General features: G+C 37.0%; 3 protein-coding genes across 17 annotated transcripts in view; 2 read left to right on the top strand and 1 right to left on the bottom strand.

Annotated features, from left to right (window-relative positions):
• Positions 1 to 26,135, top strand: part of LOC101882393 (uncharacterized) — a 768,785-nt gene that overhangs the window by 138,475 nt on the left and 604,175 nt on the right. The window lies entirely within an intron of this gene.
• Positions 14,100 to 16,989, top strand: si:dkey-238c7.16. 2 transcript variants are annotated; one of them, XR_015514345.1, is made up of 3 exons: positions 14,104 to 14,167; positions 15,221 to 16,420; positions 16,561 to 16,989. XR_015514345.1 is itself a non-coding variant. In NM_001044882.3 (2 exons), exon 2 carries the CDS (start codon positions 15,229 to 15,231, stop codon positions 15,856 to 15,858), a length of 630 nt encoding a protein of 209 aa, NP_001038347.3. In that variant the 5' UTR covers positions 14,100 to 14,167; positions 15,221 to 15,228; the 3' UTR covers positions 15,859 to 16,986. The 2 variants fall into 2 exon arrangements, 1 of the variants encoding a protein (NP_001038347.3); NM_001044882.3 differs by having other exon boundaries at positions 14,100 to 14,167; positions 15,221 to 16,986.
• Positions 16,990 to 26,135, bottom strand: part of terb1 (telomere repeat binding bouquet formation protein 1) — a 21,867-nt gene continuing 12,721 nt past the window's right edge. For all 14 annotated transcript variants that reach the window (XM_087292155.1, XM_087292147.1, XM_087292156.1 and 11 more), the window contains 4 exon segments: positions 23,350 to 23,391; positions 20,918 to 20,988; positions 20,556 to 20,723; positions 16,990 to 17,875 (listed from right to left, as the gene is read on the bottom strand). In XM_087292155.1, the coding sequence (XP_087148281.1) occupies positions 17,828 to 17,875; positions 20,556 to 20,723; positions 20,918 to 20,988; positions 23,350 to 23,391 (329 nt within the window). In that variant the 3' untranslated portion in view covers positions 16,990 to 17,827.

Raw genomic sequence — 26,135 nt, 5'->3', positions numbered from 1 at the left:
GGTTGGATCCACTGGAATTATTCCTCAGAGATTTTGGTCCATATTGAGATGATAGCATCACACGGTTACTGCAGATTTGTCCATGATGTGATTCTCCTGTTCCACCACATCCCAAATGTGCTCTATTGGATTGAGCTCTGGTGACTGTGGAGGCCATTTGAGTACAGTGAAAAATCCAGTCTGAGATGATTCACGCTTTATAATATGGCACGCTATCCTGCTGGAAGTAGCCATCAGAAGATAGGTACACTGGGGTCATAAAGGGATGGACATGGTTAGCAACAATATTCAGGTAGGCTGTGGCGTTGACACAATGCTTAATTGGTACTAATGGGCCCAACGTTTGCCAAGATAATCTCCCCTACACCATTACACTACCACTAGCAGCCTGAACCATTGATACAAGGCAGGATGAATCCATGCTTTCATGTTGTTGATGCCAAATTTTGACCCTACCATCCGAATGTTGCAGCAGAAATCGAGACTCATCAGACCAGGCCATGTTTTTCCAATCTTCTATTATCAAATTTTGGTGAGTCTGTGTGGACTGTAGCCTCAGTTTCCTGTTCTTAGCTGACAGGAGTGGCACCCGGTGTGGTCTTCTGCTGCTGTAGCCCATCTGCCTTAAGGCTGGATGTGTTGTGCGTTCAGAGATGCTCTTCTGCATACTTCAGTAGTAACGAGTGATTATTTGAATTACTGTTGACTTTCTATCAGCTCAAATTTTAATACTTTAATAGCAAACAGTCATTTATTTATTTTCCTTCGGTTTAGTCCCTTTTTTTATCAGGGGTCGCCACAGCGGAATGAAGCGGCATCTTATCCAGCATATGCTTAACACAGCAGATGCCCTTCCAACCACAACCCAGAACTGGGAAACACCCATACACTCTCACATTCACAAACTGTGGCCAATTTTTAGTTCATCCAGTTCACCTATATGTCCTTGGACTGTGGGGTAAACCGGAGCACCCAGAGAAAACCCATGCCAAAATGGCGAGAACATGCAAACTCCACACAGAAATGTCAACTGACATAACATATATATTGTTTAATAGCAAACCTGTGCAACAAAATCACTAAATTAACTGTTAAAACTAATTCAAGCTCAATTTAAAAGCTACATCAGTTTCCTTTTGGTTACTATATAAACAATCAGTTTCAATAAGTATATGATTAAATTACAATACAGATTGTAAAGTAATATTTTCTGTCTTTTAGTATATGAGAGACTTGCTTTGTTTACCAAAGAAGTAGATCTATTGAAACTTTAAATTAAATATTTCATATTTTAAGTTTTTTGTAACTCCCCAATATCATTCTACATAAAACCACAGTTTTTTTTTTTTTTTTTGCAAAATTCTGCATAGATATATAGCAACAAATGTCCACAGATTCTGTCTGGCCCTGGTTATAACATATGAATGTTATAGCATCAGAATTATTCATTCATTCACTCATTTTCTTGTTGGCTTGGTCCCTTTATTAATCCAGGGTCGCCACAGCGGAATGAACCACCAACTTATCCAGCAAGTTTTTACACAGCAGATGCCCAGCCGCAACCCATCTCTGGGAAACATCCACACACACACACACTCATACACTACGGACAATTTAGCCAACCCAATTCACCTGTACCGCATGTCTTTGGACTGTGGGGGAAACAGGGAGAGGCAGGGAGAACATGCAAACTTCACACAGAAACGCCAACTGAGCCGAGGTTCGAACCAGCGACCCAGCAACCTTCTTGCTGTGAGGCGAGAGCACTACCTACTGCGCCACTGCCTCATCAGAATTAATATTGTTTTAATTTAAATATTTTACACATGCGCAACAAATTAACAAAACTAATTGAAGCTCAAATTAAAATCGACAGTAGAATCCTACTGATTACAATATACACAATCAATTTCAATAAAGTTCTAAGCTACAAGTTTTAAAAGTAAACTTTGGCATTGCTAAAATAAAAGTTTATCAAAGCCTCATGAATTAAGCTGTATGTGTGCTCTGCTTAAATGATCACAGAAAAGTTCTTTTCCATTCACAGCCCAACAAGACTATGCCTGCTGACAACGAACAGAAAAAGAGCTTTCATAAATAAGTTAAGCTGCCAGTGAAGTATGATGGCACTATTTGCAATTCAGATGAGCTTCAAACTCTCTTTCATCTCTGGCGGAGGAGATGAGATTCTCACCTGAGAATAGAGATTCTGCCACGTTCATTTACAATGGCCTAGATAAAGCACTGAAGCCACGCTAACTGCCATGAAGTCAACACGAAACCGTTGAGATATGGGATTATATGCATCCATATGCATCAGATGAAGACAAGAAAACTAAACTGAAAAAAGCGTGGATGGTTTGTTTGTGGGTTTTTTTTTCCCCAAATGGTAAAAAGATTACAACAAACAAAAAGATTGATGTTTTTTATATTTACTGAACAGATTAAGCCATAAGAAAAAAAACAACAACCCAGGTTCTTTTTGATTACGTACCACTACATACATTTCTGGAGATTGCAAAGTACGTCCCAGGATGTACATCATTTTATTTTTTTTGCAGTTTTTGTTTTCGCGACTCCACCTGACGCTGTTTGCAATTTTTGAGATCCCAAATTTCTCTTGCAAGTGCCAACACAACCTAATAACAACAAAATATCAACTTCATTTCACGTCACTATTGGACGTCAACATAACATTGTCCTTAGATGCTGCCAACTTTAATCTAACCTAACATTAACTTCTTATGATGTTGTGTGTCTGCTGGGAAGATTTTACAAAACTGAATGTGATGCAAGGAAAATATGAAAAAATCGTTCCATGTATATTTTATAAATGTTTTCATTCAAGAAGATTAAATAGAATAATAAAGAGAAAAAGTTGTAAAGAATACTGTTAACTTTTAATCTGTCAAAGTTCTGCAAATCTTCTTGGTATCTTGAATATTCATTCATTCATTTTCCCTCGGCTTAGTCTCTGATTAATCAGGAGTCGCCACAGCGGAATGAACCACCTAATCCAGCATATGTTTTACACAGTGAGTGTCTTTCCAGCCTCAACTTAGTACTGGGAAACACCCATATACACTCATTCTCATTCACACTCGTACACTACGGACAATTTAGTTCATCCCATTCACTTATACAGCTCATCTTATACAGCCAGGTTTAACAAAAGTGCATGTGATGAATGATGCCAAACAAACATCAAAAAATACGTTCAATCCATGAATACATTATAAATGCATTAATCCAAAAAGATCAAATAAAATATTAAAGACCAAAATAACCCTAAAGAATATTCTGTAATCTTTTAATCTGTCAAAGTTCTGCAAATCTTCTTGAAAATTCATTCATTCATTTTCCTTCAGCTTAGACTGTTTTTCAGAGGTCACCACATTGGAATGAACCACCAACTATTACAGCATATGTTTTACACAGCGGATGCCCTTCCAGGCGCAACCCAGTAATGGGAAACACCCATACACACACACTCACATACATTCACCATGGCCAATTTAGTCATTTCACATATATAGCATGTCTTTGAACTGTGGGGGAAACTGGAGAACCCGGAGGAAACTCACGCCAACACGGGGAGAACATGCAAACTCCACACAGAAACACCAACTGGCCCAGCCGGGACTCAAACCAGTGACCTTCTTGCTGTGAGGTGACAGTGCAATTTAAATTTCTTATCCATGCCTGTCCATCCATCCATCACTATCTCTCATCACTCTATCTATCTATCTATCTATCTATCTATCTATCTATCTATCTATCTATCTATCTATCTATCTATCTATCTATCTATCTATCTATCTATCTATCTATCTATCTATCTATCTGTCTGTCTGTCTGTCTGTCTGTCTGTCTGTCTGTCTGTCTATCTATCTATCTATCTCCCTATCTCCCTATCTCTCTATCTATCTATCTATCTATCTATCTATCTATCTATCTATCTATCTATCTATCTATCTATCTATCTATCTATCTATCTATCTATCTATCTATCTATCTATCTAGCTAGCTAGCTAGCTATCATCTGTCTATCTGACTGTCTGTCTGTCTGTCTGTCCTTCTTTTCATGTTCATCTCTCTCTTTATTCATCTGTCCATCCATCCATCCATCCATCCATCCATCCAACTGTCTGTTCGTCTCTCTATCAGTCGATTTATCTCTCTATCTTTCTGTCCATCCATCGATCTGCCCGTCCATCCATCCATCCATCCATCCATCCATCTAACTGTCTGTCAGTCTCTCTATCAGTCGATTTGTCTTTCTATCTGTCTGTCCATCCATCCATCTGTCCATCTCTCTCTTTCTCTAAATTTATACATCTCTTAATCAGTCCAACCATTTCTTTATCCATCTCTGGCTCATCCCTCTGTCCATCCATTCATCTATCTGTCCTTCTCTCCATCTGTTCATCTCTTTCTTTCTATCTATCTATCCCTCTATCCCTCCACCTGTCTGTCCGTCTCTCTATGTCAATGTCTTTCTATCTGGCTGTCCATCAATCTCTCCCTCTATCCATCTGTGTGTCCATCTATTCATCTATCCATTCGTCTAACCATCCCTTCATCTCATCTATATATCTAATCTCTTCTTGCTGTGAGATGACAAAGTGAGTGCAAACCACTGAGCCCCCGTCAATTCTATATCTTGCATTGGATCTTATATTGGATTGCTAGTTTCAAACTTGCTCTGAACACATCATACTGCATAAAATATATGCTCAAATAGTTGGCGGTTCATTCCACAGTGGCTCTAATCTCTGAAATCGAGACGAAGCCAAAGGAAAATGATGAATGAATGACTATTTCAGTTTGATAAAAACATAATTTGGTCTTGAATAATTCCTCTTTGATGCTGAACAATAACGCTCACTGTAATACAGTAAAAAGATGCAATAAGACATTAAAAAGAAATCAAATTTTTCTTGAATCAAATTCAAAACGTTCAAAAAAAGAGCATCAGCGAGGCACTGCATTTTTTCAGCATCCAGGTTCATGACTTCTGTGTGTTTGTCTGCACGCGATTGCGGATCTAAGTCAATCTGGAGGGCGCGTCTGCTTGAGTGTTGAAGGATTAAGAAAAGAGTCAAATCTTTTTGTTAATCTGGTGCTTTGTGGAGGCACAGAATGAGAGAGAGAAATTACTACTTGATTTCCTCTCAGCAAACTTAATTTCAAAGAAGGAAAAAAAATTAAAGAATGAACTGTTATGTATGAGAAAAACAATGCGGTTTGGGTGATCAATGAGCCCACGTCAACCGCTGTATCTTATTTTTGTTCAGATATTAATAGTTGATATCTAAAAATTTGATATGAACGATGTTTAATGTAAATTAAAACATCAGTTGTTTCAAGTAATATGAAATATAAAATTTCCTTAAGCTAAGTCTTTTTATTCATCAGGGATCGTCACAGAAGAATAAATTGACAAATTCATTCATTTTCTTTTCGGCTTAGTCCCTTTAATAATCAGGGGTCGCCACAGCAGAATGAACCGACAACTTCATTCATTTTCTTTTCGGCTTAGTCCCTTTAATAATCAGGGGTCGCCACAGCAGAATGAACCGACAACTTCATTCATTTTCTTTTCGGCTTAGTCCCTTTAATAATCAGGGGTCGCCACAGCAGAATGAACCGACAACTTCATTCATTTTCTTTTCGGCTTAGTCCCTTTAATAATCAGGGGTCGCCACAGCAGAATGAACCGACAACTTCATTCATTTTCTTTTCGGCTTAGTCCCTTTAATAATCAGGGGTCGCCACAGCAGAATGAACCGACAACTTCATTCATTTTCTTTTCGGCTTAGTCCCTTTAATAATCAGGGGTCGCCACAGCAGAATGAACCGACAACTTCGTTCATTTTCTTTTCGGCTTAGTCCCTTTATTAATCGGGTTGCCACCGCGGAATGAACCAATAACTTCATTCATTTACTTTTCAGCTTAGTCTCTTTATTAATCAGGGGTCGCCACGACGGAATGAACCGACAACTTCATTCATTTTCTTTTCGACTTAGTCCCTTTATTCATCAGGGGTCGCCACAGCAGAATGAACCGACAACTTCGTTCATTTTCTTTTCGGCTTAGTCCCTTTATTGATGGGGGTCGCCATTGCGGAATAAACCGACAACTTTATTCATTCATTTTTTTTTGTGGCTTAGTCCCTTTTTTTAAATCAAGGATCGCCACAGCGGAATGAACCGACAACTTCATTCATTCATTTTTTTTCCAGCTTAATCTCTTTATTTATCAGGGATCGCCACTGTGGAATGAACCGACAACTTCATTCATTCATTTTTTTTCGGCTTAGTCCCTTCATTCATCAGGGATCACCACAGCGGAATGAACCGACAACTTCATTCTTTTCGGCTTAGTACTTTTAATAATCAGGAGTCGCCACAGCGGAATGAACCAACAACTTCATTCATTTACTTTTCGGCTTAGTCACTTTATTAATCAGGTGTCGCTACTGCGGAATGAACCGACAGCATCAGTCATTCATTTCTTTTCGGCTCAGTCCCTTTATTAATCAGAAATCGCCACAGCGGAATCAACCAACAACTTCATTCATTCATTTTATTTTCGGCTTAGTCCCATTATCAATCAGGGGCCGCCACAGCAGAATGAACCGACAACTTCATTCATTGACTTTTTTTCAGCTTAGTCCCTTTATTAATCAGGGGTCGCCACAGTGGAATCAACCTCCAACATATCCAGCATATGTTTTACACAGCAGATGCCCCTCCAGCTGCAACCCATCACTGGGAAACAAGCATACACACTTATTCACACACTACTGACAATTTAGTTTATCCAATTCACCCTCTTGCTGTGAGGCGATTGTGCTAACCATGGAGCCACCGTGTTGGCCTGTAATATTAAATATTATATTGTACATTTCTCTGGATTAAGCAAGGGTTTTGCATCTTTGCTCATCAAAAGCATCTGATCCAGCTGTCATCTTTCTCCCGAATACAATCAAGAAGCAAATGCACAACCACAATATCAGAGTCAGCACCATATGCTTTCTATATGATGTATAACATCAGCAGATCATTTTAGTGTATAGAGACCTACTGTAGAGTGCAGAATACACGTTACACAGATATTAAGCCAGTATAATGCCGTGTACGTGATTTAAGAGGTTAAATCCAGGAAACGTTCTGGATTAGAAATATAGCATGTGGCCAGAAAACAATCACACTGATTCCAAGATGACATCGAAGATAGCTGAGATTTTCAGCAGATATTTGAACGGATGGGTTAGGGTGACTTTGGTGCTGTTTGGGCAAAGAGTGTCTGTCTTACTTCATAGAGGGCTGAAGTCTTGCTGGATGACAGAATTACTTTCATTGCAATGCAGACCTGCAAATCAGCCATAAAGTTAAAGTAAAACAAAAGATCTGTCACTTTCTCTCTCTCTATCTATCTATCTATCTATCTATCTATCTATCTATCTATCTATCTATCTATCTATCTATCTATCTAATCTATATATATATATATATATATATATATATATATATATATATATATATATATATATATATATATATATATATCCATCCATCCATCTGTCTCTCTCTATCTGTCAATTTCTCCATCCATCCATCCATCGGTCCTTCTCTCCATCTGTCCATCCAACCATCTCTCCGTGTGTTTGTCTCTCTGTCTGTTAATTTCTCGATGTCTGTCCATCCATCCATCTCTCTCTCTCTTTCTATCTGTGTTCGTCCATTCAACTATCCATCTGTCTAACCATCCATCCATCTATCTGTCCATCCATACATCTTTAAATCTATCTATCTATCTATCTATCTATCTATCTATCTATCTATCTATCTATCTATCTATCTATCTATCTATCTATCTATCTATCTATCTCTTTCCATTTATCTATCCATCCATCCATCCATCTGTTCATCTCTCTCTTTATCCATCCAACTGTCTGTCCATCTCTCTATCAGTCAATTTCTCTATCTGTCTGTGAATCCATCTCTATTAATGTGTGTCCATTTATTTATCTGTCTTTCCAACCATCCTTCTCTCTGTTTGTCCTTCCATTTCTCTCTCTGTCCATCCATCCATCCTTCTCTCCATCTGTCCATATCTCTCTATCTATCCATCCACCCCTCCACCTGTCTGTCCGTCTATCTGTCACTTTCTCTCTCTCACTATCTATCCATCCATCCGTCTGTCCGTCTCTCTATCTGTCAATTTCTCCATCCATCTATCCATCCATCAGTCCTTCTCTCCATCTGTCCATCCCTCTCTATCCATCCAAACATCTCTCCGTGTGTTTGTCTCTCTGTCTGTCAATTTCTCAATGTCTGTCCATCCATCCATCTCTCTCTCTCTCTCTTTCTATCTGTGTTCGTCCATTCATCTATCCATCTGTCTAACTATCCATCCATCTGTCCATCCATACATCTTTAAATCTATCTATCTATCTATCTATCTATCTATCTATCTATCTATCTATCTATCTATCTATCTATCTATCTATCTATCTATCTATCTATCTATCTATCTATCTATCTATCTATCTATCTATCATCTTTCTCTTAATCCATCCATCTATCCATCCAACTGTCTGTCCATCTCTCTATCAGTCAATTTCTCTCTCTATCTGTCTGTCCATCCATCTCTATCTATATTAATGTGTATCCATTTATTTATCTGTCCGTCCAACCATCCATCTCTGTCTTTCATTCCACACGTCTCTGAATCTGTCCTATCATTTCTCTATCTGTCTGTCCATTTATCTCTCTGTCCATCCATCTATCCTTCTCTCCATCTGTCTGTCCGTCTGTCAATTTCTCTCTCTGTCCATCCACCCGCGTCCATCCATTTGTCTAAATAACTAGTTTAGTTTTATTTGTTTTATTTTATTAACAAATCTTTTTTATTTTATTTACACATCTCTAAATGTTGTACCTGGCAGTGTCCAGGGTACTTAATTTTCCACCAGAAGGAATAAATGAAGGCAGCTGTGAGAACATGTGGAGGGAGATGGAGAGAGTCTTTCTGACTGAAGTCCTGGTGTCAAACAATCTGAGACTCCAGCAAATCTCTCCACATCCCTCCGGCTAAAAATAACCTCAAAATGCATTAAAGCCACCAGCAACACACTACTCACACCAAAGAGGTCAGATACACACAGACTCGAATCACCACAGGTCAACATCAACAGTTTGAATTGACTTTATATTATCGATACCTTTTCTCTGACAAGTCTCCTAAGTCATATTTCTATTTACAGTATACAGTGGGCCAAATCTGTTAAGATATTCTAAGCTTGTAATCTCTGTTGCGGAGATGCCAGAAACGTGACCTTAACTGAAACAACAATTTCCGTTGAAATCTCAATGCCTGCTTTTCAAATCCCATGAGTTATATCATGGCTATACATGTGATCAAAGACACAATGGAGAAAATCTGAAGGATTATAATCACACATGCTCTGAATGACAATGAAACTCTTAAGTCTGGCTGGACTGGTATATCTGAATGTACACTACCTGATAAAAATCTTGTCGCTTATTCAAGTTTTAGGAACAACAAATAATAACTTCTAGTTGATCATTGATGTCAAAGGTGGCTCATTTGAAAGGCAAATGCATCTAGATTACACTTATTCATTTTATTAAAAATATATATATATGATCAAGCCTTGATTTTTAATGATTTAATTAGGACAGGAAGGTCTGATTTTGCTTAGACAAAAGTCTTGTCACTTAACAGAAATAATGTACAATATAGAATATAAAGTCATGCTGCAGTGGGAAAATAATTAATATTGTGCATGACTCCCATGAGCTTGTACGACTGCATCCATACATCTCTCCAATGACTCAAATCCCTTATTAATAAAGACATCTGGAGGGGCAAAGAAAGTGTTCTTACAGGACTCCCAGAGTTCATCGAGAATCTTTGGATTCATCTTCAATGCCTCCTCCATATTATCCCAGACATGCTCAATAATGTTTATCTCTGGTGACTGGGAAGGCCAATCCTGGAGCACCTTGACCTTCTTTGCTTTCAGGAGTTTTGATGTGGAGGCTGAAGTATGAGAAGGAGCGCTATCCTGCTGAGGAAACTGCCCTCTCCTGTGGTTTGTAATGTAATGGGCAGCAAAAATGTCTTAACACCTCAGGCTGTTGATGTTGCCATGCACTCTGCAGATTTCTCGCATTCCCCCATACTGAGTGTAACCCCAAACCATGATTTTTTTTCTTCACCAAACTTGACTGAATCTGAGAATCTTGGGTCCATGTGGGTAGTAAGTCTTCTGCAGTATTTGTGTGTCACGGTTTATGGATCTGTGTGTTCCTCCTGTATGTTATGTATCATGCCTTGTGTGTTGTCATGTGTGAGGGTGTGTGTTTGTTTACCTTTTGTGTTGACAGCGTGCTAGGATCAGCTGACTTATCATCCTCCAGCTGAACCTCAGTTGGCTGGCTATATAATTCCTCCTGTGGTATGTGCTGGTTATCAGTCCATTTGTTGTCCTTGTTCCTGACTGTTGTCTCCCAGTATCCTCCACTGTCTGTTTGATGTCTTCGTTGTGGTCTGTGGCTCTCTTTTGTTTGAACTTTCGTGTGTCCCCTGTTCATTAAAATACTCGCATCTGGATTCTCCTTGTCTAAGAGTCGTGACATTGTGATGATTGGGATGCAGCTCAACAGATGATTCATCAGAAAATCTACCTTCTGCCACTTTCCCAAATGATCAACTAGAAGTCAAGCTATTATTTGATGCTCTTACAACTCGATGACAAGACTTTTGTTAGGTAGTGTATATAAGCAGCATTTGCTGGATCTAATGTCTCGATTTGTTTGGCTTTACCCCATTATTAAATCAGAAACGCACAATGTTTTTGTGTTTGTTTGTTGTGAAAGGAATCTGCTTGTAGCCTATGTCATTTCCTATCCAGAGGGAAATGTACAATTTTTAGAGGACAATTTCAGAATAGCAAAACATGCATCTAAATTACAGATCTGGAACACAAACACACGAGTAGTCAAACTTTGCTACTGTCTTCCGAAACATATGTTTCTAATCATCCCTGGGTGTTTACGCTCTGTGCCCAAAGCTCCTTCCAAATAAAAAGCACGGAAGAGCGTGGAAATGCTGTGACAGACAGAGAGGAATCAAAATGAAGGGATTTAGAGTCTTAAGAGTGATAACAGCCTCATTTCAGTGTCTCACGCACATTATACAAGCAGATAGTTTCTCACAGCTCTGCAATTACTGCTTTAGCTGTACAATTACTGCTAACAACAACAGCTGCCATCGGCTACAACAAACACACATGACTGCGCACAAAACTGAGAGATAACGGGGGATGGCATGATAAGCAAAGTTGTAGTTTACAGAATGTTAAATAGCAAAAATGTAGATCAATTTTTTCATCTGAGGTTCATATAGAGTCATTTAACATATAAAACAAGAAGTACGGATACAAAAAAAGGCAATAAAAAAAGCTCAATCCTACACCCTGCATACTCAGTGTTACATTAGAATGAGCCAAAGCTGTATGTCTCCATCTAGTGGACAATTTCCTACAGCGTATTTGCATTTACCGGCCACTTTATTAGGTACACTTAACTAGTACCGGGTTGGACCCCTTTTGCCTTTAGAACTGCCTTAATCCTTCGTGGCATAGATTCAACAAGGTACTGGAAATATTCCTCAGAGATTTTGGTCCATATTGACATGATAGCATCACGCAGTAGCTGCAGATTTGTCGGCTGCACATCCATGATGCGAATCTCCTGTTCCACCACAGCCCAAAGGTGCTCTATTGGATTGAGCTCTGGTGACTGTGGAGGTCATTTGAGTGCAGTGAACTCATTGTCATGTTCAAGAAACCAGTCTGACATGATTCACTCTTTATGACATGGTGCTTTATCCTGCTGGAAGTAGCCATCAGAAGATGAGTACACTGTGGTCATAAAGGTATGGTCAGCAATACTCAGGACAGGTAGACTGTGACGTTGACACGATAATCAATTGGTACTAATGGGCCCAAAGTGTGCCAAGAAAATATCCCCCACACTATTACACCACCACCACCAGCCTGAACCGTTGATTCAAGGCAGGATGGATCCATGCTTTCATGCTATTGATGCCAAATTCTGACCCTACCATCTGAATGTTGCTGCAGAAATCGAGACTCATCAGAACAGGCAACGTTTCTCCAATCTTCTATTGTCCAATTTTGGTGAGTCTGTGTGGACTGTAGCCTCAGTTTTCTGTTCTTAGCTGACAGGAGTGGCACCCGGTGTGGTCTTCTGCTGCTGTAGCCCATCTGCCTCAAGGTTGAACATGTTGTGTTCAGCGATGCTCTTCTGCATTCCTCGGTTGTAACTTTTGGCTATCTGAGTTACTGTTGCCTTTCTATCAGCTCAAATATATATATATAAATTTATACAACAGTTCTGTCTGGTTCTCAAATCTGATTGGTTGATAGCCGTGTATATTCTGCAATATCAGAACTCCTACAGCCTCTTTACCCTTTGTGTATTACTCCGCCCACATACAGCCAGCAAAAAGCAGACACTACAGATCTAAAGTTTAAAAGATGCACGCTCAGCTGTTTAACTGTCAGCTTATGATTTAAATCCAGAAGAAAGTAGTTCCTCATACAAAAAGGTTTTTGAGACTCTCCATGTTTGATTTTGTTTTTATATACACAATTATGCCGTCAAACTGTTGTATAAACACAATATTACACTCGTAGCAGTGCGATATAGCTGTATATCGGCACTGGTGGGGGCACGCCTCCCACCAGTGCCGATATACACCCATATCGCAATACTACGAGTGTGATATTGCTCATATATATATATCACCAGGTGAATATTTTCATTTTTGGGCCATTCTCTGTAAACACTAGAGATGGTTGTGCATGAAAATCCCAGGAGATTAGTAGATTGGCTGATTAGAAATTTGCGTTAACGAGCAGTTGGACACGTGTACCTAATAAAGTGGCCGGTGAGTAAATAAATATCTAGTTTCGCTATATGTTGTAATTATTGGATAGAAGCATCTATATAACATAAATATAAATGTCTGAATTCTGTGTTTGACAAAAATTTTATTTTTGATTTTTTTTTACAAATTTAAAGAAAATGTCTTTCAGTGCATTGCATAAGTTTTTTTAGACATGTTTATATAATTTTGACAATACAATGCCAATGTTTCAACAGTATAATCTTGAATGAAAACATTTGTTATTGTGTAATTTTCTGGAAAAAGAAGTCTAAATTATGTAATTAAATGTTTTATTTGAAATTAAAAAGAAATGCTATCAGACGTTAATAGAATTAAACAAATATTAACATTTTATTCAGACCCATACATAACAAATTCTGAGTATTGTCAAGTGGTTTCTTTTTTATTCCTTATTTGTTAGTGTGTGTCTGAAATATTATCTATAATCTACCACACTTTTTTCTGTTAGCCTACTCTCAGCAAAATATTTGAAGTAAATGTGTGTCTGTAACTGTGTCAGTGAAAACACGGCTTTAAGCCAGGGCATCAGTGAATCATTTGTGCAGTCAAAGAAGCAGAAAATGACCGACTTTAATCAATTGTTCCACATTTTAAACTCAATCAGTGACGTCGTGAAAGAGGGCGTGGGACGCGCAAATTTCCAGCCCTGCTGAGAACAAACGGGGGAAGGATCAGGAAGAATCGACTCAGTTTGTTTTGATTCGGTAAAGATTCAGTTCGTTTTAAACCGTTCAACACCAAAAGTTCTCTCGGAAGTAGTGAATTTAGTTTTCCTTTTATTTTATAGATTGTTTGCTAATTTTCAACTTAGTCGACAATTTTATTAGGACTATTTGTCGCTGCAATGTTGAGTAACACGAAGCAATAGTAGCACCGTTAAAGTAAATCTTAAACACAGTATTACTACAGCGACTTGTGATACGCAAACGTCCATACATAAAATTCACTTGGTCAAATAATACACTTGAGTGAAGTGGGAATCGGTTCGACCGAATCATTACAAGGAATCATCTCAGTTGAACGATTCGTCTGGAAACTGTACATCACTAGCAGTTTTCCTCCCTTTGCTCAGTCAGTCTCTCCATCTCTGATTTTGTGTTTGCCGCGTCGTCAATCATTCACCGTTAAACAAAGGTAGGTTTATGGACATTTTGATATTTAAACTTTGCTATGTTTCTGCTTTGGTATATTTAAAATAAGTATGTGTGCTGTTTGTCGGTGCTGTCAGAAGGTCTCTGCTTTGTGAAGACTCAGCGGTGAGATGCCACGTCAGTAGTGAAAATTCTAACGTTTTTACATTTCGCCATGTTTTGTCACGGTGTAATGTGTTTAAAGTAAATTACAGTGCAATTATATTCTAAACCTCCTTTTAGGAGTGTGGTCGTCAGATGAGACCCATGTTCAGTGCACTTCATTAGTTGGAAGAAGGTGTGGCTGAGTTAAAAAATAGTTCTTTATTTGCATATTTACTTATAATATAAATAACACGCACAGTTAGAATAACGCGAAGATTTTTAGGTGGATGTCTTGCGTATGCTAAATTAAAACAGCCCTTTGTCTAATTAATCACATAAATGGCCATGAAAGTTGAACATTCCCAATTGCTGGCCAATAAAACCACAAGAAGCGGACATTATGCTCTCATGTCTAACTAACCCATGGTTAAAATGCTATTTGTTTTGCACTGAAAGTACAAGTAAGAAGCACATTTATTTTTTGAGTAGTTCACTTGGCGTGCCTTTCACAGACATGCGGCAGATTACTGCAGTAAAGTAGAAAAAGTAAAAAGAAGTTTTGTTTCATATGGAATACACTAAAACTTAAATTTGAGGCTCATATGTCCAAAAGTTGAGCTTTCAATAGTTTCATTTACATCTTCATTCCATCCATCTATATGTCAGTAATTTTCTCTGTCTGTCCATCTCCATCTGTCAACCTATTTATGTTAATAAAACGTTTTGGTGTAAACTGACTGAACAGTAACAGAGGGTTAATTTAGCTGGAAAATAAAATGTAAAAAAAAAATTATATTATGTAATTTGTTGTTCCTGCTAACCCCATTTCCTGTGGGTCATTTTCTTTTTCAAGTTCTTTCCACTATGATGTTTAATGAACAAGAATGTTTTAGCCCGACATAGTCTGCTATATTCAAATATGTTTATATTTGTGTGATCTCTCTATTGCAAGGGAGCAGAATGGGAGCAAAGCTCAGTCGAAAGAAGAGTGAAGCTGGGATTGGAGCAGAGACAGCAGATCCAGCTGTGGCAGAGACTGAAACAGCAGACGGGACTGAGAACCAAGAGCAGAAATGTTGTGAAGGGAACAAGCCTGAAGAAGAGAAGCCTGAGTCCTCAACCAACGTCCTGGACAGCATCACACAAGCTGTAGGAGAAACAGTGAACGCAGTCACTGAACAGATTGCTGCACCGGTGGAAGACGTGGTAAACAAAGGCATTGAAGCAGTGGAGTCTGCATTGGCATCCGTCAGTCTGATCGGGAAGGAATCTGCAGAGCAAGACCCCGAGCAGAAGTCTGATCCTGCTTCTTGTGATGTTGAACCCAGCCTTTTGGATGACCTGCTGAAATCTCCAATCTCAGAAGCCCTCATTTCTGGAGTCGCAGTGGTGAGTGAAGCCATGACCGGTGAGACGGTGGAAGACAAAAGTAGTAATCCTGCACCAGCAGAGAAGGAATGTCTGGATAAGGTGGAGACGCCCTCATTGGACTGTAAACTGACTCATGAAACCACACTCCCTGACTCGGATCCCTCATTCACTTTGGAGGATATGGGACAGAAAGCAGTAGACACAGTCAACCTCATATAAACCACTATACTCTCCTTTAGAAGACAGCAGCGGCTGAAAGGTCATTAGACGCATGTGTATCACAACATTATTAAAGAAAATGAACAGTCATGTTTTCCCCCCAAGGATTTAGAATTAAAACAGGATTGTGATTCAGAATTTAACTTGGGTAGCAAACTGGATGAAGAATACATTTTTTTAAATGCATAATGAAATTAATAAATTAACCAATAGTTGTATAAATAAAATCAAAAGTTAAGAAAAACTTTGAAAGTTAGCCTTGTTCTTTAAAGAGAATGTTCACCTAAAATTCTAAATTACCTCATTTATTCTCCATAATTACGAGTTTTTTTCTTCTGTTGAACACAAAAGATGATATTTTGAAGATTGCTGTTGTTGCTGGCACCAATTGACTTCGATAGTAGGAAAATACACATACTAATGGAAGTCAATGGGTCCCCCAGCATTCTTCAAATATCTTCTTTTGTGTTCAACACCGAAAATGAACTCAAGTTGGTAATATCCCAGCAAACAAATTTGTGTCTAATAGACATCTAAACGTAGACAGCTTGGCTAAAACAAGGTTAAACATAGGCAGTCAGTGAAAATCTAATAGACATCTAAGAATAGCCCAAAACTAGACATCAAATAAACAGATTAGACAGACTTTATATGTGTAGTCATTCATTTCTGTTTATTTGATGACTCCTAGACGTCTATTAGATTTTCACTGACAGCCCAAATTTAGCATTGTTTTAGCCAAGATGACTATGTTTAGACGTCTATTAGACATCATTTAAAGACCAAAAATGTTTGCAGGGATGATAGCAGAATTCATTTTTTGGTGAACTATCCCTTGTGAATTTTACACAACCCTGCCATAAAAACCCTTTAAGCTGCATGTAAACCCTATTAGGTATACAAACCAGCTATGTCAGATCTAATGAACATTCCTAATGTTATTCCTACCAATTGGTCGACAAGCAGTAAACCAGCCGTCTGATATCTTTTTTTTTCTTCTTGATGGTCTGTATTCTTCCAAGCTGATTGTGTATGAGCGGTCCAGCCAGTCTCCCATAGGAGAAATGGAAAAGAATGTACATTAAAACAATGATTGTAGTAAATGAAAATAAAGACTTCAACAACTCACAATTGACATTCTTCCTTGATCTGTATTTTATACAACCACCCTCCAAAAAATCAAAAAACGGTATGCATTCCTACAGAATCTCTTTATAACTTTTGAACAAAACATCAAGGATATTGAAAATAAGTTGACACACTACTGCAATGGTGTTTGAAATCATTTGGAGTGCAGACAAAACACAACATAAAAGTGTATGAACTAACCCAATACGCAGGAGCTTTCTGGGAAGATAACATGCCCCATCTCAAGAGTTTTCTCAGAGAGGTTTCTGGGGAGAGGGGGGCAACATTCTTTCCAGAGAAAAGGGGTCCCGTGGGACATTAGTATTTTTTTTGAGGTTAACTTTCTGGCTCTCATCCTAAGAAACTTTGGGTTTATGTAAACAAACATCTTTTCACTGTGTTTATTGTACTGAATGTGTAGCGAAGTTTGATGAAATATTAAGCTGCTTCCGTTTGTAGGAATCTAAAGGAAATGCCATGCCTCATTATCTTTGTGTAACAGAGCTTTGTGTACTTCAGCCATAAGAGGAATGAATTTAGATGACAGGAGCAATGGGAACGCATCACTGCTCAGCTTTATACAAATATACATACAGTATAGACTCCCATGCAAATCAAGTAGATTTGACTGAAAACAAATAGATATGCGTGACCAGTTCTGCATTCCATTTCCAATAAACAACGGAAAAATACCAAATTTAAGAAGAAACTAAATATTTTTTCTCCTTTTTTTACATTACTCTTTTTTTTTTCTAACAAATAACCTTGTTATACACAAAAATATACAGTCTGAAAACAAAAATATCCAATAACATAACGTCCTTTCTTGAGTCGGTGATGTTTATAAGGCCTTTGCAACAGACAGATCCACACCCTGGGCTTTGGCTTTCTGTCAGTAAAAGAGAGAGAGAAAAAAAAACGAATTAGGATTCTGAGAGGACACTATTGGGGAAATGAAACAGGAAGCAAGAATATGTTACAGTATGTGCTCTGCTTTCCATGATAAAGCTTAGATACAAACAAAGTCTCGAAGGTACTGGCATTGCAAATTGGCTAAAATCCGATGTTTCTAGATTTTTATTGAGCCATGTCTTGTTAGTCATTTTGAACTGAAAAGACACCAAGGACAGATTGTGTTATGTAATAGTATGACAGCCACATACCAAAGAAGTCACAGTTTCTTTAGCATTTTCTTTTAATGAACACATGTTTGGAGCCCACTATCACTGGATCTATTTATCTATTTTAATATTTATGTTTTATACTATTTCAAACATGAAAGTATTTGGAGAGTACAGATAAATAAATGCATATATGTTGTTGAAGTCACACTTTACATTTTAACTGTCACACATCACAAAAAAATATAATTAATATTGACATGATATAATTTAAAAAGCAGTAAACGGTTAAGCATTTCTTTGTCTTTCACGGACCTCTTGCTATAAAAACAGCTGTTATTACATTTGAACCAATGTTGCTCCTATCTCAAGCATCAATAAATTACCCTTCTCATAAATTAAAAACAATCGGAATCGTAAAATTAGACCTGAGGTATGTATTAATAATTTTATAAGAGGCTATTTGTAAGTGGCAATCATCCATTTTATATATATATGAAAACCATGCCCTCTGATGTGACACTAAATGCTAATTTTAATTCCACTGAACAAATTTTTATTTGTTAAAAGGACCCCAATTCAAGATCATGTGACGGAGGCCCCCTGTGAAGCCGATGGCATACACTGGCCACTTTATTAGGTACACCTTACTAGTATCCCCTTTAGAACTGCTTAAATCCCTCATGATATAGATTCAACAAGGTACTGGAAATATTCCTCAGAGATTTTGGTCCATATTGACATTATAGTATCCCGCAGTTGATGCAGATTTTTCTACTGCACATCCATGATGCAAATCTTCCATTCCATCACATCCCAAAGGTGCTCTATTGTATTGAAATATGGTGACTGTGGAGGCAGTTTGAGTGCAGTGAACTCATTGTCATGTTTAAGAAACAAGACTGTGATGATTAACGCTTTATGACATGGCGTGTTGTCCTGCTGGAAGTAGCCATTAGAAGATGGGTACACTGTGGTCTTAAAGGGATGAACATGGTCAGCAACAACTTAGGTAGGCTGTGGCATTGACACAATGCTCACTTGTTACTAAATGGGCCCAAAGTGTGCCAAGAAAATATCCCCTACTCCATTACACCACCACCAGCTTGAACTGTTTACACAAGGCAGGATAGATCCATGCTTTCATGTTGTTGATGCCAAATTCTGACCCTACCATCCGAATGTCGCAGAAGAAATCGAGACTTATCGGACCAGGCAACGTTTTTCCAATCTTCATTTATTCATTCATTCATTATCTTGTCGGCTTAGTCCCTTTATTAATCCGGGGTCGCCACAGGGGAATGAACCGCCAACTTATCCAGCAAGTTTTTACATAGCGGATGCCCTTCCAGCTACATTCCTTATAGCTGCTCTCACTCTAGAGTTAGTGTGTGCGAATTCTGTCGTACGGTGCTGCGAAACAGGCGGGATAAAACAAGATTATTAGACATTTAAAAAAAAGCGAGCGATTGCTGCATGCATGCATTTCTGTCCAGAAAGGTCATGTTTTGATCATTGATTGGTCTCACGCAATCAAGTGATGCAATTGCGCAGGTCAGAGTTCACCAAGCTTGATTTTTGCACTGCAGCGAACTGCGAATGTGTGCTTTCGCAATAGATTATAATAGTTGTTCGGCAATAAGAAATGTACAGAGTTTACATTACATATAATTCTTCAATATTGGGAGCAGGACAAAATATGTTGATTTATTGTGAATAATTATTGCGATACATTATTGATGTAGCCAAGTATTGATTACTTATTTCACTTTTACTGTATCTCTGATCTTATTTTTTATGCTTGCAATTTATTTGATTTACAACTCTACAAGATTATACCAATCAAGGTTAATGATTTCATTCCTAATAGAGCTATTTAAGTCATCTGCTGAAATAGTGCAGCCCTAATATATATATATATATATATATATATATATATATATATATATATATATATATATATTAACAAAAAAAATACCAATGAAAGTGAGAAGGATATGTTGCAAAACAAATGGAACTATTAATGTAACTATTAATATTATTGTAAAATAAGTCTCAAGAGTGTGAATGTGACCACACAAATAATGTTTAAAACTCTTTGAAACTACCCCATTTAGCCTTAGACCATAATTGTGCCATTATGGTGGCCATCACTTTAAATTTAAATTAGATTGTGCTCCCAGCCTTTTTAAAAGAGGGTGGAGCTACAAATGCCGATGTGTCAGCATAGTGGCAGATTCAAAAACAAGTAGTGTAATATAAAAAAATAAAATTAATATATTTTTACCATTAGAAGCTGGATATATTCACAGACTGTTGCCACACAACTGTGTTTAAACCACCTATAAATGTGATTTTTGCATAATAGTTCCCCTTTAATAGCCTATAAAGTTTATGCAAAATATACCCATCTTCTTAGGGTAAAATCGTAAGTAAGCATCGGGAGACCTGCATGTGGTAAAACTTCTTGGCCAGGTCTACATTGGTGCGCCCGGGGTGGAAGGGATACTTCCAGAGGATGGTGTTCCAGGAGTGACCAAACCTCTTCACACCCTTGGTGAGGTAGCACAGCTCTTTATCAGACCAGTTCTGCCTCTTTCTGTGTCTGCCTGAAGACTAAAGAAGAAAATCATTAAAGATGATAAAAGTTATTTCAGAGGAAGAGCAAGTTATTGGATTGACATTTGCATTTTCTTTGATTCTGTGTTAAAAAAAAACATCTGGAAATAGCAAGACTGACTAAGAGAATTTAAAACGCTTCAGATGAGATCGTTGTAATCGTGAAATCACAGTTATGAATAGTACTATACATTTTTGGAGCGAGCGTCTTCAGAGCTTTTCTTGAGATGTCTGTGATCCGTCCACTGTTTCACGTCAGGGCCTAAGAGAAAATGCAGGATAAGGGGGAAAGGAAGTGGAATTAATGAACCAAACTATACTAAATGTGTCCATGCTGGCAAAAGCAATACAAATGGTTAGACTTGCACAGGGAAGCGAGGAGGTACATTGATCTTTAGAATGATTTAGTGGGCAGTGTAAAAGTGCATATGCTTTATAGAACCCAGTACTCTAGTATGCCACAGTATAAATACCATAATCAAGTATGCCATCTTCTCTACACATATGCTCTTTTATGACATTCTTACTCAATATGATGGCTTCAAATAGAAATGCCAGTAAACTATAATTATATTTTACAATTTACAAAATTACAATTAACAATTATATTTTACAATTACATTTTAGAAATAGAAAGCAGTTGACTGGTCAATATTTGATGCCTAAAGTATGAGATGACGTGAAAAAAAAATCATCTATCTATTTAGGTGGAAGTGACAAACCACAAGCTTGGGATGTTTACATCAGTTTTATATCTTCTAAAAGTAAATTGTCACGGTTTTGGAGCACACTAGCTTAAAGATATGCTTAAAACTAACATACTAGGGGTGTAACAGATCTTGGTTCATCTGTGATTCGTACGGATCACAACTCATGGTTTAAATCACATGTGACCTGCAGATTAATACATTTTTTTACTTGTAAATTAATTCTAAATTTGTAACAAATCTCAGAGAGAGATCGCCTCTCACATCATTCAAATCACATGTATGAAAGCATTTAGAATTTCCTGTACAATGGAATGATGATGGGAGTAGTTGTGGTAGGTTAATCAGGATATGGTGGGTTTCTTGGATTATGAAAGGTGTTTTCTGTCACTACTTGTTTAGCCTACATAATGCATTCAGTGTAAGCTGCACGATAAATCATCGAAAGATCAGGATCTCAACACCCACACAACATACACAATAAATGATGGGTTATTTGCATATGTTTATTAATCCTTCGAATCGCTGCATTCAAATCTGTGTTTGAAAAACGCAAAATCAAGAAAGAGATTCAGTCTTTAGTCTTTTGAGTTAGTCATGAAGTTACAGTCAAATAACACAGGAGTACTGGGAGAACAGTTTATAGTTTAGATATAACCACTGAGGTTTATGGGAAAGATTCAAATCACTGTCATATGCATTTATCTTGACGCTCAAAAAGTTGTAGGCAGCAATTACATTATTTAACCAGGTGGCCATCAACCAGCAATAAAAAATAGGCCACTAAATAATTCTTTAAAAATGACACATCTAGCAATAAAAGATGAAGTTTAATGAGTGAATAACTGAATTATTTATTGAAAATGAGACTAAAAATAAATATGGGTTGTACAAATCATATTGTTAGATTTATGCATTTGGCCTTATCAGCAACAGCTGTAGTGATAGTGAATTTTTCACAGCACTGAATATTATATAATTTATTAATTTTATTTTTAATAAAATTACAGGTTCTAAGTTCTGTTTGTTAAAACCAAAAGTTTCTTGAAGTACTGTTTTGTGATAGAGGGCAAGCAAATTACATTTTTCTCCTCCCTTTTTTGGCTGATGCGAAAAATGGTCCGATCAGAGACTAAAAAACATCAAGTGATCCAAACTGTGAGATTTGTGATTCGTTAGACCACAGTAACATACTGACACTAACACCTAAAAACCTTTTTTATTTTTATTTCACATGACCTTTAAGAAACACATAAAATTTGAATTAGTAACTACTCATGAGGGACTATGAAATGCTTGATTTTTAAGTGATGCATAATAGCTGCTAAACTGTAAACTGCTCATTTTATTTGAACAAGATAATGCATTAGTGCCACCTTCACGATTGTAAAACAGCTAAAAAAAAAACTTTTAGTTGGGGTTGACTCACCCTTTCCGGGCTTGAATTGTGATAATGACTGGATAACGGTACGTTACCATTTACTTGACAATTACACTAAGAACATCTCTAGAAAGTCCAGTGAAAAAGTCTTGTGGTTTTGGGAAAGAAGCCATATAGGAACAACTGAACAGCACTCAGAGACCACAACTCGGCAATGGAGAGAATGGAATGAGTGAGACTGAGGGTAAAAGGAGGACATGAAAGGAAAAAAAAAATGAGAGTAAAGATGGAAAGACATTTCAACACCATAGACAAAAGTGAAAAGCACAGTCCTGTGTCTTGTGTTATGAAACAGTAACTTATTCAATATTATATCCCAGTTCTTTGCACGCACATGCACTATTTATCAAACTTATATTGCAGATGTTTATAATGGCACAGGTACTATGAATGTTTCCCTCTTTACCTCTAAATCCCACTGTCTTCTCTATCAAACTCAAAAGACATGTAGGAATTTGTTCTTAGGAACACTTACTGTATGTTTCACGCGGTCTTCTCAGGGGTGTGAGCCTGTAACCTTGACAGAAAAGAATTACTGAGCATTAATAAAATATAAGATGCACTAAAAATGATGCTAATACACAATACTGTTGTTAAACATTGCATACAGCCAAAGACTATAGAATAGACATGACACTTGTATAGTTTTGAATGGGGGATATATGTAAAGGTCTGTATGGTGAATGATGCCCCGCCTTCTAGTAAAGGAGCCAATTGTCAATCAAAATAAACTGGCGATTCTTTGAGGAAGAGGCTCTGATCATATGTGTGTTTTTGTGAGAGTTTCTGCAGATTTTTTATGATTCGAACATTTAGGAACGAAGCTAAAGAGACTGTTGTAGTTTAATTTTATTGGTGATTCCAGATATGAAATTTAATCGTCAGCTTGGCAAACAGTTTTGAAGAATTTACTTTTCACCATTCAAACAGAATCCCTGAGAAAGATGGCCGCCAAGTAAAATGACTTGCCTTAAAGTGACATGGGTTGCGGCTGAAATTGCCTACTACTCAGTAGTCAAGTACTGCATTTGAATTTACTACTTGACCTTTAGAAAAGTACGTTCTATACAGTATGAATGCGAGTAGTATAAATAGAACCCGGACATACAACATCTGCCATTTTGTCATGACCACATGACCTACACACATCAGATGCGTCACTTCACTCCCATTCATATACTCTCTTGCGATGCATTATGAGCAGGGCCAGACAGAATCTGTGGACATTTTTTTGCTATTTTTGCAGAAAATTTTGTAAAAAATCTGCGGATTTATGCTGAATTATTTTAGAAGTATCATAAGTAAAAACTTAATATATGAAATTAAAAATAATACCCTTTTAACTTTAATATTTACAATGCAAATCTAATTAGATCCACTTATTTGATAAACAAAGCAAGTCTCTCATATAATATATATACTAAAACAGAAGATATTACTTCACAAACTATATACTGTAAATAAATCATGAACATTTTAATATTTCTATTATCATATCACAAAAATATTAGTAAACCTAATTTAAAAACTGAATAAATATAAAATGTACACATTTACACAAGTAAATACATAGACTCAATGATGAGCTAAAAATATGCAGATTACTGCGCGTGCAGATTCTGCGTGGGCCTAATTATGAGATATTGTAACGTCCATCAGATATGATTTTTTAGAGTCTCGCCGGAAGTAGTAGGTCAACCGTGTACTTTACACGTACTGTTTTTCGAATTCTATGAATTCGGACATACTACTCATTTCCCATACTGTTTTTAGCGTACTATATAGTACGGAAGTATGCGATTTTGAATGCAGCCTTTGTTACTACTAATTGTGCATTAAGGGGGCATCATAATTCCAGACTCTGTCATAAAAAAATATAAAATACGATAAAAGAGCAATATATAAAATAATACAGATGAATACAAAAGACAATATGAAAAATGAAGAATATACAAAAAAAAAGAAATATTGAAGAATTTCCTAGTATAGATTCCACTTAAATGTCCTGTTGTATTGCTCTTTTTTTTTTTGTATATTCCTAATTTCTTTTATATTGTGCATTTATCTGTATTATTTTTTTAGATGTTGATCTTTTTTTGTGGCTAAAAGATCACTAATAGTTTTGTTTTACTACAATGTGGAATTACACAGGTTGCGTTAAAAACCACATACTACTCAGTAGGTACTACATTTGAATTTGAATGTACTACTTGACCGTTAGAAAAGTAAATTCTATACAGTATGAATGTGAGTAGTATCAATAGAACTTGAACATACTGCATCCACCATTTATTCATGATCATGTGACCTACACATGCAAGTTGAGTTGCTTCACTACCATTCATATACTCTCTTGCGATGCATTATGAGATAGCGCAGCGCCTATCAGATCCACATTACTGAATTACGCTGGAAGAAGTAGGCCATTCGGATACTTCTCAGAAACTGTTAGTCAAATTCTGTGAATTCGGACATACTACTCGTTTTGCATAATGTTTTTAGCATACTATATAGTATGGAAGTATGCAATTTCAGAAGCAGTCTTTGTTACAACTAATTGTGCAATAAGGGGGCATGATATTTAAAAACTTCAGCATAATTCCACAGTCTATCTGTCATGAATATATTAAATACAATAAAAGAGTAATATATAAAATACAGGTAAATATAAAAGACAATATAAAATAAATTAAGATTATACAAAAAAAATAAATATTTTAGCCTAAAAAAAAGGATAGATTTCACTTAAATATCCTGTTGTATTGCTCTTTTTTTGTATATTCCCACTTTTTTATAGTCTATTTAACTGTATTTTTTTTTAGATGTTGCTCTTTTTTATTGTATAATTCTATGGGCACTTATTGCTAAATGATCACAAATAGTATTATTGTACTACCACATGGAATGACGCAGGCTGCATCCGAAACCGCCTTTTACTCAGTAGGTAAGTAGTAAGAATAGAACTCGGACATACTACATCTTCTATTTTGACATGATCACGTGACCTACACATATCAGTTGCGTCGCTTTACTCCCATTCATATATTCTCTTGCGATGCATTATGAGATAGCATAGTACCCATCAGATCCACATTTCAGAATCACGCTGGAAGTAGTAGGCCATTTAGGTACTTCTCGGACACTATTTATCAAATTCTATTAATTCGGACATACCACTTGGCTCACATACTGTTTTTAGCATACTATATAGTATGGAAGTATGCAATTTTAGACACAGCCTTTGTTACTACTAATTGTGCA

The sequence above is a fragment of the Danio rerio genome, chromosome 18 (assembly GCF_052040795.2).
Source record: "Danio rerio strain M-AB ecotype USA chromosome 18, GRCz13ab, whole genome shotgun sequence".
In the NCBI taxonomy this organism is placed as follows: domain Eukaryota; kingdom Metazoa; phylum Chordata; class Actinopteri; order Cypriniformes; family Danionidae; genus Danio; species Danio rerio.
Note: the sequence above shows the minus strand (reverse complement) of the source record. Positions and strands in the feature narration are given on the sequence as shown.